The sequence below is a fragment of the Telmatherina bonti genome, assembly GCF_933228915.1.
Source record: "Telmatherina bonti genome assembly, chromosome: 9".
Taxonomy (NCBI): Eukaryota; Metazoa; Chordata; class Actinopteri; order Atheriniformes; family Telmatherinidae; genus Telmatherina; species Telmatherina bonti.
Genome location: NC_136627.1, coordinates 24,316,896 through 24,330,719, shown reverse-complemented (window position 1 = coordinate 24,330,719; position 13,824 = coordinate 24,316,896). Strand labels below are relative to the sequence as shown.

General features: G+C 40.6%; 2 protein-coding genes across 2 annotated transcripts; one reads left to right on the top strand and one right to left on the bottom strand.

Annotated features, from left to right (window-relative positions):
* Positions 1-3,590: 3,590 nt before the first annotated feature.
* Positions 3,591-7,620, bottom strand: LOC306760385 (ribonucleoside-diphosphate reductase large subunit). Its single transcript, XM_079246205.1, has 4 exons — positions 7,480-7,620; positions 4,247-6,228; positions 3,940-4,128; positions 3,591-3,864 (listed from the first exon to the last, which is right to left on the bottom strand). Exons 1-4 carry the CDS (start codon positions 7,496-7,498, stop codon positions 3,676-3,678), a joined length of 2,379 nt encoding a protein of 792 aa, XP_079102331.1. The 5' UTR covers positions 7,499-7,620; the 3' UTR covers positions 3,591-3,675.
* Positions 7,621-8,963: 1,343 nt separating this feature from the next.
* qpctla (glutaminyl-peptide cyclotransferase-like a) lies at positions 8,964-13,723 on the top strand (the record flags this gene model as incomplete). Its single annotated transcript, XM_079246600.1, has 7 exons — positions 8,964-9,182; positions 10,051-10,197; positions 10,548-10,841; positions 11,263-11,424; positions 12,597-12,696; positions 12,783-12,899; positions 13,578-13,723. The coding sequence occupies 7 exons, from the start codon at positions 8,964-8,966 to the stop codon at positions 13,721-13,723; spliced, it is 1,185 nt and encodes a 394-aa protein (XP_079102726.1).
* Positions 13,724-13,824: the final 101 nt, after the last annotated feature.

Sequence of the window (13,824 nt, the reverse complement as noted above, 5' to 3'; positions counted from 1 at the left end):
CATAGAAAAGATGCGTACAATGACGCGGTGATATTGTGAGAGTTATGCTGTTTTAGGAGTGTTGAATGAGAAAACTGACATGCACAGAAGTATGATGCATTCACAAAAGAAGAAAAATAAGTTAAAACGACTAAACGCATAATTATAATAATAATTAGTGAGGCTGGTTATAAATGACCTCTAGAAAGAAAATTAAATAATGCTTTATAATTACGTATAAATAATGTTAACTTGGATGTCAATTTTTTTAAAAAGTACTTTGGAAAATATTTTATTATTATATTTATTAAACTTCAGCAACAATCAGGATTTGCAACGTTGCCATGGCTGCAGCGGCATCAACATTAACCCCGTTTTTTGCATGTATTTGTTTACAGTCTGACATTTTGAAAGAGATTTAATCCGTAACTTTCATACACTTTTTTTCATGCTTTATATCGTTAAATGTCTTTACAGATTAACACAAAAAAATTATTTAAGTTCTTTCAAGTTCTCAGACACGTTATTTTAATCTATTTTAGCGAGTTTAAGTACACAAAATAATGTCCTACGACAGAATTTCTTTTGTGAGTGCAACACGCTTCCCTTGGAAGTCACCTTAAACCACTTTTAACAGGTTTTTAGCATAGTGCAGTGTTAGCGTAGTATCAGACAAAAAACAGCTTGTTAGTTGTTTAGCTAAAGAAACCAAGTTTGACCGCCCAAAAAATGTCTGCACATGCTGGATCTCAGTAGTTTGTGACCTGCGCAGTGGCGTAGTAGTTAGTGCCACGGCCTCCCAGCAAGGTCACTGGTGTGGGCCTCGGCCAGGGAGGGGTTTTAGAGGAGCCTTTCTGTGTGGAGCTTGTTCCTGTTAGGAGTTTCCTCCCATCATTTAAGACGTGCTTTAGGTTAATTGGTCACTAAATTCTCTCAAGGAGTGTGTGAGTGTGAATGGTTCTTTGTCTCCATGATGGACTGGCAACCTGTCCAGGTGTACTCTGCGTCTTGCCTGCTAATTGCTGGGATTGGCTCTGGCCACCCTGAATTGGACCAAGTGGAATAGAAAATGAATGACTGGAATGAATGAATGGGATTTAATACAGATAACTTTTGGTCAGTGTAAACATACTGGAATCTGCAGGTTTTCTGGAAACTGGGTCTGCCACTGGACTAAATTTTGTGACCCACAAGCTTTGTTACCAGATCTTGTGGTCTGTCACAAGCATCATTTAGCACATGCGCCACTCTTCGCATCATCTTTGGACATGAAAGCAGTCTAGATGTTTTAATGTAAACCTTGTAACTACTGGACAGTAGTCATTCTGAACTGAAGCTCTGCTGCCCATTTCCCCCAGTAGATGTAGGACAAACATCAAGCTTCCTGTCCAAGGCAACAAGTGTAATTCCTCAAAATGTCAAACTTCTCACGATTGAATGGAAATGAATCCGTCATCACCTCCATGTGCTTTCAAGGAACTTTTACCACCCATGAAATTCATTCATCACTGAAGCTCTTTTGTTTCAGAACCTGTGTGTATGTGTGTGTGTAATTGTCCTTTTATATTTTGCGATAAACCCAAGTGAACACAAAACACTATTTCTACAGCTGTTCCTTAATATTGTCTACGATAGCTATTTTTTCCTACAGAAACACGTGACTGTTTTAGTGCTGGTACTTGGAACCATACATCCATCCCTGCCGAGGATAAATCTGAGCTATCTCCAAGTTTTTTAAAACGATGATCATCTCTTGCTGTCCTGCAGACAGCTACTTAACATCAGGAAGTTTATCTTTTCATCCGACTGGATCTGTTTATATTCTCCAGAGCGCTCAGGTTCCTCCAGATGCTGTTGATGACAGTCTTGTCGAGTGGGGACAGATAGTATCATGCAATTTCTGATTGAGATTTTGTGCTGCTGCTTAAACAATTTTAGGTATCCCTTTAATATCTCTGCTTTGTAAAACTGATAAAAAAAAATTAAGTTTCAATTGACCAATGTGGAAAAGTACATTAGGTTGGCCAAAAAACAAACTTTTGAAAGTGATACTTTTGTCTCTTAAGAGTTTCTCAATTATTTTTCCAGGTTGACTAAATGCAAATGCTGTGAAGACTCGTTTTGTTTTTATTTTATCTGTTCTGCCCAACCCTACTTCATATTGCAGTGCTGCAACTCTTTTTCTTTTCGCTTGTGAATTATTCAGAAAAAAAGCAGCTTTCATCATCCTGTTTGATTTCAGCTTGTACTTGAGATGTTCGGACTTTGGGGTTCAGCCAGTTTGAGCTGCAGCTGCAGGTCCTTCAGGTTTGCAGTGTTGGACAGTCCTGATATTACTTCTGTGGGATCTTTCATCCCCACACTTTAGGAGATGTATCTGTGATTTTCAAATAGTCTTACTTTCTAGCTGGCTGTGTAAAGGGGTGAGGTTTCTTTATATATATCTATATATCATGTTTATATTATATATTGTTTTAAGCTATTTAAAGCATACACACACACACCCTCTGAACAAAACAGTAATGCATTATAATGGTAACTGTGTATGACTAGGTTTTCTTTTTGGTTTTTTTTTCCCAGAAGGTTAATATTTTATAATTTATTTTTTAACATGTTGGCCACTGTTGCAGACAGTAGTGATAAGAGGGTACTTTTTTCTGTGCTGTTTTACCTCTAATTTGTGTACAAAACTGATTTATATGATTCTTTTTACTTTGTTTTCACCCCTCCTCTTTGTTCATTGTTGGTGCTTTCTGCTTGTGGCAGAGGTACAGGTTTTCCTTCAGTTGTAATAACTTGTACATTTAAAAGTGTAAATTATGTTTTCATTATTTTATAAAAAAAAAAATTAAAATAACTATCAAAGCATTTGTTTGTTTTTTACTTTGGTAACTAATCAGAAATGTAGTTTTCTGCTTAAAAGCAGGATTTTCTTCCACCAGCGTGGTAGAAAGTTAACTATTCTTTTTTAAAGTATAGGCATATTGTATGTATTGTTTCTTTAATCCGGTGGGAAAAATGAGGAAAAGATGCATCAAGAATCTGGAGTTGCTTCCATTTAGCAGTAATGCTGTATATAACATGCAAATGCAAGCTATAACAGAAGTTATACTTACATTTTTCTGAGTTATTTAGTCAGACAACTCTCACTCAACTTGGATTTTCATACATGAATAAGCTGATACAAAGAAAACTAAAATGTTTTGGAAGTTGTGGTAGCTATTCTCATTTGATCCTATAAAAAACATTACTTCTTTTCGATACATTTATAGAATTTAACATCCTTTATCAGAGTTGATTCCTAAGATATTTCCAGGTAATTTGACACCTTAAACTGAACCCAATGTCTTCATATTACTACCCTCCAAAGCAAAAAAACTCCTAAAATGTTAAGCTCCAGCTATTTTAATTCATTGGATTATAGTAAATTGACTATTTGGATTTGTATAATTTGTCCAAAAAAAATTCTTTCTACAGGAAAATTTGAAGGCAATTCACTTCAGGTCTCAGACAATTTAATAATGTGCTGGTAAACCTTTATCATTTAACTTCAAACAATTTTTTAATGAAGTTTTTGAACATTTTTATTTATTAATAAAATTAATTCTATACAATGTGACAAGTGCGATGGATTGCACCCAGTCAGTAAAAATCATCAAGTATAAACTGAGACATTCTGACAGACATGTTAAACGCCTAAGAACCACACATGAGACACTCGTCTTTGTTCTCCAGAGAACACACCATGGCTGCAGTGTTCCTCTCCTTGATCTCCTCTGACTCCTTGCTCGTCTGCACCTCCTTCAGCTTCTCCTTGTTTAGTGTGAACTGGATGGGGTTGGCAGCAGGCTTCGTCCTCAGGTAGTACATTCCCGTCTTTAAACCCTGACAACAGAAACGGTGAATTCAGCGTTTCCCTTCACAGCTTTCAGACTATTTTATCCTGCAGGTTTCACTTACTTGTTTCCAGCCGTAGAAGTGCATGCTGGTTAGTTTTCCGTAGTTTGGCTCTGCGATGTGGATGTTCAGAGACTGGCTCTGGTCGATGAAGGCGCCGCGGTTGGCGGCCATCTTCAGTATGGTCTTCTGAGAGATTTCCCAAACGGTTTTATAAAGCTCCTTCAAATCATCCGGAATCTCGTGGATGTTCTGGAGGAAAAGCACCAAAATTGTATTTTTAATCAAGCTTTAAAAGGAAAAATGGCCGAATTCAACATGTGGCAGACGTTCAGCTTCAGCTGCACGTAACATGGATACAACAGATTACCTGAATTGATCCATTATTGGCGATCAGCTTGTTCTTCATGTCTTCGTTCCAGAGCCCCCTCTCCGTCAGGTCTTTGAGCAGGTGGGGGTTAACGATCTGGAACTCCCCAGAGAGGACCCTGCGGGTGTAGATGTTGCTGGTGTAGGCTTCGATAGACTCGTTGTTGCCCAGGATCTGAGCAGTGGAGGCTGTGGGCATGGGGGCAAGCAGGAGGCTGTTCCTCACACCGCTTTTGGCAATCTTCTCCTTGAGCAGCTTCCAGTCCCACAGGGCCGTCGGCGTCTTGTCCCACATGTCGTACTGGAGGATGCCCTTGCTGACGGGGGAGCCTTCGTACGTCTCGTAGGGGCCAAACTTGGCGGCCAGCTCACAACTTGCCTCTAGAGCAGCATAGTAGATGGTCTCAAAGATCTGGGTGTTGAGCAGCTGAGCTTCGGCGCTTTCAAACGGATAACGCATCAGGATGAAGGCATCCGCTAATCCCTGCACGCCGATTCCTATTGGCCTGTGGCGCTTGTTGGACCTCTCTGCTTCAGGGACCGGGTAGTAATTGATATCAATGATTTTGTTCAGGTTTTTGACAATTACCTTGGTCACAGATGCTAGTTTTTTAAAGTCATAGGTCCGCTCGGGCGTGACATACATATTGAGAGCGATGGAGGCCAGATTACAGACAGCCACCTCATCTTTGCTGGTATACTCGACAATTTCTGTGCAGAGGTTGCTGCATTTAATGGTGCCCAGGTTCTGCTGGTTGCTCTTCCTGTTGCAAGCATCTTTGTACAGCATGTATGGTGTACCCGTTTCTGTCTGGGACTCAATGATGGCATACCACAGCTGCTGAGCCTTCACCACACGCTTCACCCTCCCTTCTTTCTCATACTTAGTGTAGAGCTCTTCAAACTCTGCCCCCCAGCACTCATCCAGGCCAGGACACTCATTTGGACACATCAGAGACCAGTCTTGGTTGCTCTCCACCCTCTTCATGAACAGATCTGGGATCCACAGAGCATAGAAAAGATCTCTGGCTCTCTGTTCCTCTTTTCCTGTGTTCTTCTTCAGCTCCAGGAAGTCAAACACATCAAAGTGCCAGGGCTCCAGGTACATGGCGAAGGCTCCAGGTCTCTTATTACCACCCTGGTCAACGTAGCGTGCTGTGTTGTTGTAGACCCTCAGCATGGGGACAAGCCCGTTGGAGTTGCCATTGGTGCCTGCGATGTAGCTCCCTGTTGATCTGATGCAGCTGACCGCCACACCGATGCCTCCAGCCGATTTGGAGATGAGGGCGCATTGTTTCAGGGTGTCATAAATGCCTTCAATGCTGTCGTCTTTCATTGCGAGCAAGAAGCAGCTGGACAACTGTGGCCGGTTGGTTCCAGCATTGAAAAGGGTGGGAGAAGCGTGGGTGAACCACTTCTCTGACAGCAAGTTATACGTCTCAATGGCTGCATCTATATCTCTTCCATGGATCCCAACAGACACCCTCATTAGCATATGCTGCGGGCGCTCGGCCACTTTGCCATTGATCTTTAGCAGATAAGAGCGCTCCAGCGTCTTGAAGCCGAAGAAGTTGTAAGAGAAATCCCTGTCGTAAATTATGGCTGAGTTCAGCCGGTCTTTGTACTCCAGAACAATGTCGAGTGTCTCTTTTGAGATCATCGGGGAGTGGAGTTTGTTCAGAGGATTCACATAGTTGTACAGGTCCTCCATCACATCACTGAACACTTTCTTTGTCTCTTTGTGCAGGTTTGAGACTGCGATTCGGGCAGCGAGAATAGCGTAGTCGGGGTGTTTAGTTGTGAGAGTTGCAGAGATCTCAGCTGCAAGTGTGTCGAGCTCCACGGTGGTAACGCCGCTATACAACCCCGCTATGACCTTCATTGTAATCTGAGCTGGATCTACAAAGTCGGGGTTCAGTCCATAGCAGAGCTTCTGGATGCGAGAGGTGATTTTATCAAACATGACACGCTCCTGGCGTCCATCTGAGGGGGAGGGGGGAAAAAAAGATTCCAACCAGGGAAAAGTAATTAGAGTTGTCAGCAAAACTACTATTTTTGTGTGAATATTGACAACTTGCTATTCTTGGCTGACATTATCCATCAACCATACCAAATTTAAACTATAGATGGTTACTACAGCATGACCTGGTTTAAGATGTCCGTCCATCCATCAGACTGATCTATACTGAACTCTGCACCACTTGTTAATACAGCTAAAATATGCAATGTTGATTGAGCTGAAATTATAAAAACAAGAAGCCAATCTCTGTTCTCCACATAAAAACTGTAATAGAAAAAAACTTAACAATTCTGCAAACTTAAAATTTTAAAACAGTTTTAATCCCAGAGGTAAGTTGCAATGCCATATCCTTTTCTCCATTATTAATACATAGTAATCAAAGATCTAATAATATATTTATGAGAACTAGAAGTTACACAACACGATCCAGAAAATGCGACTCAGTTTTTAAAAAAAGGACAAAATTATTATGCGTTGCATTACATTCAAAATACAATTTCAACTTGTTCTAAAACGCCTCCATGTTGCAGCTTTTCTTAAGTGACATGTTTACAAATCATTAAAACCTAAGTGTTCAAAGTAAACAAGTTATTTGGCCCAGTACAGACGTGAAGCGTTCAGACTGGCTGATTGTGTTTCTGTCATACAAATGTGTCAAACGCACGCAGCCCATATCAAACGTTGTTTTATCACCAGGAATATGTAGCTAATCATAATTAGTTCCTTTACAACTAGTTAGTGACTAACCAGCAGCTTCCTGGTTCATTGCTGACTTGTGTGGGCATGTTCTAGCTTTGATTTTTGGCGCCATCTGTAACAAAGCCAATTACACTCAAGAGCTGCATCTACTCGTTAACATTAGATTAATGCTAGGCAGGTTATCAATATTGATTATTATTATTACTACTATCATTTTTGGGAAATGACATGCTTACAAGTAAAACACTGCAGACCTGACTAGTCTGCTAGTTAACCAACTTAAACTAGAAGTTACTTCTCCAGAAGTCCAGCTAATGTTAGCTAACATGTTTACGATAGTTCATCTAGTCAAACACGACATGTAACTAGCGGTAACTAACACATAAACCAGTCAGGCACAACAGCACAGGAGTTGGGCAATTAATAATCATACAATAAAAGATCAATTTTGCAGACAATAATAACACAAGCTAGCCACGGCCTGAATTACACTGCTCTATTTCTACACAACTCACCTCTCTTGACAACATACATCCTTGCAGAGTGGGATGCTACTTGTGTCTTGAGAAAACAAGTAAAACTTCTTCACAGTCGCAAAGGGGGCAAAATAGCACAAACTCTCCTGGTCTAGGAAGGAGAAGCCGCGAATGACTCCTGAAAATCCCGCTAATGTTGGTTATGTACAGTGGGCGTGATCCCTCAGAGAGCAGAATGACATGACCTTTCACCAATCAGGATCAAGATTGTGCAAAACGTCATCGGAGATAACCTATCATAGCTGAGTAACGTTGTTTCCTTTTCCGGTCTAAAAATTTGGCGGGACAGAAAAGTAGGTTACAAAATACTTTTTTTTCTTCCTTTGTTATTTTCCCCCATGGTGGGTGTCAAGGGTGTCAACCAGTGCCATTTAATGATATGTCCGTTATCTCCTTCTTATATCACTGCTTATTAAATCTTCCTAGTCTTTCTCACACCCCCAAACAGACCACTGCATACTGCAGTGACTACATACATTGGACAGTGCAACATAGGGACAGCATGTTGCACTCTCCTCTTGGACAGGAAATGCTGCTCGACAAGTCCAGATTATTATTTAAGTGAACATCCTCCTCCTTCATGCCAATGTTCAGTATGAGTAGAAAACATGTAATTGTAATCGCTTCATTTCAAACATTTTACTGAAAGAAAAAACAACAATGTTTGGTGGGTATACCACAATGATAAATGACAGTGTCTCAATAACATGAGACGTCTTGGTTTTATGTCAAAATCATAGACATCACATGTACATATGATAGACATTGTCTATCATCATATACATCATATGATGACATATGTACATCAATGTACATGTGTACATATGATGATGCCTATGGTCAAAATGTGAAGAGTTGTATATTCTTCCAGCCGCTAGGTGGTAGTAACGCGCCGTACAGCTGTTTTCAGACACTTGCAGAAGGTAAAAGAAGTAGCGCCATGAACTCGAGGCGTCCCGTGAAGAAAACATGTTAAATTTTCTGCATTAAATCTAAGTTTGTTTTTGTTGTGTTTCGGGTTTTCTGGGATGCGGCCGTAAGAGGACCATGACACATTTTCAGCACGACGAATTCTGGCACAGGTCCCATGTTTCCGTCATTTTCTCTGTATTAAATGTATATTAGTTTTAACATAGTAGATGAACTAAAAAAGAAAACCGGTTGAATGGGAAATGTGATGTATATCGGATTGTAACTCCGCCAAAATAGCCTCAAAGATAACACTGTTTTCGTAGAACTGGGCAGCTAAATATGAGACAACAGGCAGACTTATAGCAGCTAATGATGGATCTCAGTGTTGAAGCGAGACTCCAGGCTGCTGCAGATGTCACCTTATGTTTCCCTCGAGCCTGTTTTTCCTCCGCTTCCTGTGTGAATATCCCTCCTACCTACAAGTAGCTGGCTTTGGACACGTAGCTGTTATTAGGACTGACTGCACGATAGTAGAGACACCATCTGCAGCCATGTCCAGGTCCAGCCGGAGGTTCAAGCCTGCGCAACAGAGCAACGGCGGCGCCTCTTTTCCTTGTTTTGACCGCGTGCGGATGCCCCGTGCTCGGGTACTGCTGCTCTGTCTCCTCGGGGTCCTGGTGCTTGCGGTGGTGCTGGGGGTCTACCTGTCCAACGAGACGACTGGTAGACAAGTGAACCGCATGCCAGCGGCTGATCTGACCAAAGACAGGGTAAGAGCAACAACTAACAAGTATAACACAGATTTAACATCCTCGAAATCAGCTTGAAGTCTCCGAGTTGATGCATTTATTACAAATAAACAGATGAAAAATAAAAAGAAATAGTTATTTAAAACACCTAAGTACATCTGGGCACATTACAATGTTGTCAAATTTGCCTTTTAAAAAATTCATATGATGTTCTTAACAGCAGTCATATTAGATTTACTGTTTACTTGACATTTCACAATCCTTCATCCCTTGGATCTCGTGACCTAAATATGTTGCTCAGATAGGGAGACAACTTCCAGGTCACAATTGTCTAAACAAACTGCCTGCTTGAGCAGGTCAGTGACACATATGCCTCTTAAAGAGTGAATGACCCAACAGTTTATAAGCCCAAAACACCCCGATCATTCATTCAGAATCTTTTGGATGAGAAGTACAATATTTCCACAACAGTCTGGGTAAAATGAGAGAATGATTTACTGCAGCCTCGGGATGACATACTAAAGATGTATGTTTCATCTGGCAAACAGTTTTAGATATTTTTTCTTAGTACTTAGACAAGGAAAGCTTAAATGGAATAAAAAAATAAAATTAAAAAAAAAACTAAAAAAAAAACCCATTATTTTGGGGGTGTAAAGGAGGAAAAACTCCTAAATAGACTGATGTAACAGTGATCATATCAAAATAAAAAATGACCGTATTCTTTTAGAGATGATGTGACGTTTGTTCTGGGTACCTCTAAGAACCTCAAGCCTGACCCTTAAACAACTTTAACATTTTTCATCTTTTCTCACTTTTTTCAGACTTTTGTGTTCAAACAGATTCTTATTCCTCCATCTAATTCTAATATCTGATCTTTTCTCTCCTCCAGCTGTCCCACAAACCCAGTAAGTTGTCTCCAGCTCAAATCCGCCGTCTGGCCTCTCAGGTGGATATTACTCGCTTGTGGGAGACTCACCTGCGTCCGATCCTCATAGAGAGGCTCCCAGGGACACAAGGCAGTCTGGCTGTACAGCAGGTGTGTGTAAATATTAATAGAGTCATACATTCATTATCCTAACCGCTTAGTCCAAAGAAGGGTTGCGAGGAAGCTGGAGCCTATCCCAGCAGTCTTTGGGGCGAAAGGCAGGGTACACCCTGGACAGCTGGCCAGACAGAGATAAACAACCATTCACACTCACACCTGTGGGCAATTTAGAGTAAACAAATTACCTAACATGCATGTCTTTGGATGGTGGGAGGATGTACGGAGTACCCGCATACACGGGGAGAATATTATTCATAGATTCCCCCGTTTAAAATAAACCCCATTTGTTTATTTATTTTATTTACTTTTTTTTTTTTACTCTGTCCTCTTTTCTGGTTTAGCACATCACCTCCACCCTGTCTTCACTGTCTGCTGGCTGGTCCATAGACCTGGACTCTTTCCAGTCTCCAACGCCTCGTGGCCAGGTCACCTTCACCAACGTCGTTGCCACTCTGGACCCCACCGCTCCACGAAAGCTCTTCCTGGCCTGCCACTATGATTCAAAAGTCCTGCCTCCAGACCCACAGGCCTCAGAAAGGGTGTTTCTGGGGGCCAGTGACTCTGCAGTGCCTTGTGCTATGATCCTGGAGCTCGCTACCTCTCTGGATTCGCAGCTCAGGTCATTCAAACAGCAGGTGTGTGGAAGTCCTGCACAGACTGCAGCTGGAGCAGACGTTGTTAGATTGTGTTCTTATATATGTGATACATTTTTTGCCTATAGTGAGGTGTTAAGATGTGAGATGCTGACAGTAGTTTTCTCCCCCCCCCCCCCCCCCTTTTTGCTCCCCTTTCATGGCTTTGCCTCTGAGGCTGCAGTGTAGGAAAGAAAATGCTGACTCTAGTGCAGCAGTCATCTGTATATAACACTATCTCTAGAGGCTGTGATTTACAGTACGTAGTTGCTGTAAGAATTCACACTGCGACAGTACTGCAGAATAAGAAAACTGGCCTTGGTTTCTGCCTTTTAAGCTTAAATTTAAGCTTAAATTGATCACACACGAAATTTTGCAATAAAATTAGAGTCTGATCTTTATTATCTTGCTTATTTGCTTTCAGAAACTTCCAGTCTCTCTTCAGCTTGTGTTTTTTGATGGCGAGGAGTCATTTGAAGAATGGACAGCCACAGACTCGCTGTATGGCTCTCGTCACCTAGCAGAGCTCATGGCGAACACGCCTCATCCTTCAGCCCCCTCACACATCACCATGCTCCAAGCTGTGGTGAGGACACTGCAGACACACTCACTGTGGTCATCCACTACAACTTGAGCTAGATGTACATGACAATTCATAAGTTTATTAAATATAGCCACAAACTTAGATTTCAAGCATTTATTGAACTTTATGAAAATGTAATATTCAATGGATTAAGAAGCAAAAATAGAGATACAGTATTTTCTAATAAAACTGAAAAGGTTTGCAAGAGTCAAAAACAGTTGTTAGGGTTTTTTTTATCAGGGCACAATTCTGCTGTTTTTGTGTGTACTGTTAAATATTTTGATGAGGTTTCCTGCTGAGATGTCTTATTACGCAAAAACAGAAAAAATACAAATGAAAAGAAAAGCTGCAGATTCATCTGAACATTTCAAATGTAGATATGTAGTGTAATGAAAGTATTTAGATGTTGATTTATCAGGCATTTGTTGAAAATGTTGCAATGGAAAGTACTGAACTGACCAAAGGCAAAGACTTGTGAAGCCCATTTTAATGATGTATTTAGTTATCTGTATGTTTGCAGGGTGAATTATCGATGAAAAATCATCTTGTTGTAATCAGTAATTTTTCAATTTAGTTTCCAAATTTGGCAGATGAACTCTACTGTGCATTATTTGCATTTATGGCGCCCTCTAGCGGTGAAATACGATATTTTAAATATCAACCATGTTTCCATCGGTTAATAGCAAATGTCTTTTTTTATTTAAATAACACACACACACACACACACACACACACACACACAGACACTTATAATAATCCTAAGCTTGTTTCATGAGAATCAGTCAGCATGTGTGAATCCCTGAAGAATGTCAGTAGAATAAAAATACTTAGATTCCTCTGACTGAAGTTTCGTCAGGTGTTACATTAAAATAAGTAAGAAAATGCAGAAAAAATGGCAAATTTCCATACATTTAAACAGAAGGTAAATGGAGCAAACATGCTGATGTGAACTTTCAGCTTAACAGCATAAAACATGTATGTGTTTACTACAGCCTCAGGTGTTAACTTATCAAGCATCCTACTAGTTTTAATGCTTTAGAGTTTTATTGCTTCTGCTAATCGGACTCTTTTAGTGGAGAAAATTAAATTCTAAAACAGTTCAACTGGGTCGCTTAAGCCTTTTTCTGGTAGGAGCCTTATTAAATCTAACATACTACTTCAAATTCTTTCTCCAGGATCTCTTTGTGTTGTTGGATCTGCTCGGTGGTCCAGATCCGCTGATTGCAAATCACTTCGATAACACGGCACGCTGGTTTGACCGTCTGATTGCTGCAGGTAAACTCCATCAGGCTTTAACTTTATCATAAATATTTCACATCCTTCCTGTTATTTAAGGCTCAGCCCTCTCTCTTCATTCTCAGAGAAGAGACTCCATCGACAGGGTCTGCTGATGTCACACCCCTCAGAGCAGACATACTTCAGGAAGGATGTTTACCTTGGACCTGTGCAAGATGACCACATCCCCTTCCTTCACAAAGGTGAGCAACAACATAATAATTTTTTTTATCAGCAGTTGACGGGGTGTTTTTCACTTCAAACAATTTTATCTTTTATTGTATTTTATTCCTAATCCGCATGTCAAACTGCTGACCTCGAGGGTCAGTATCCTGCAGGTTTTTGTTGTCTCTATGCTCCAACACATCTGACCAAAATAAATGAATAGGTTGACAATAAGCTATTGGATCCATTTGATCTGAATCAGGTGTGTTTGAGCAGGGAAACCACAAAAACCTACCAGATAACGGCTTTTTAAGGACAGGAGTTTGATTCCCTTGCTGTAGTGTTTGGGGTTACACAGAGTATGGGGTGGGTTGGGGTTTTTGAGTTGTGGGAGATAAATTGAATCATTAATGATTTATCTACAGGTAATTTCTTGTATTACTGCTTTATAAGTAGAACCCAGGAAGACTCGCTGCTGGCTTGGCAGCATCAAATGGCGATCCTGTGTAAAATAAACAAATAAAATGTGCACTTGTTTGAGTGTATACAGCATATCTTCAGGTAGATTCTTAGTTTATTTTTGATAAGAAATAAAAACTATTTGCTCCTACAGACAGAGGGTGTGTGTAAGTATACTGTGTAACACAAGCTGTTTGTCATCTTTGATGCCATCTTTTTATTTATTTATTTATTTTTATTTTTTTTTTACTTTACAGGAGTCCCTGTGCTGCATGTCATCGCGACTCCCTTCCCTCAGTTCTGGCACACACTGGACGACACAGAGGAGAACATGCACCGTCCGACTGTGGAGAACCTCACAAAGATCATGGCTGTGTTTCTGGCTGAGTACCTGGGCTTCTAAGCATAAAGACAACGGTGGTGGATGTCTAATCAGAACCAATGAGAAACGAGCACATGTGTAAGACTGGTGAGACAAACTCAACTGAACTGGTTTATCAGATA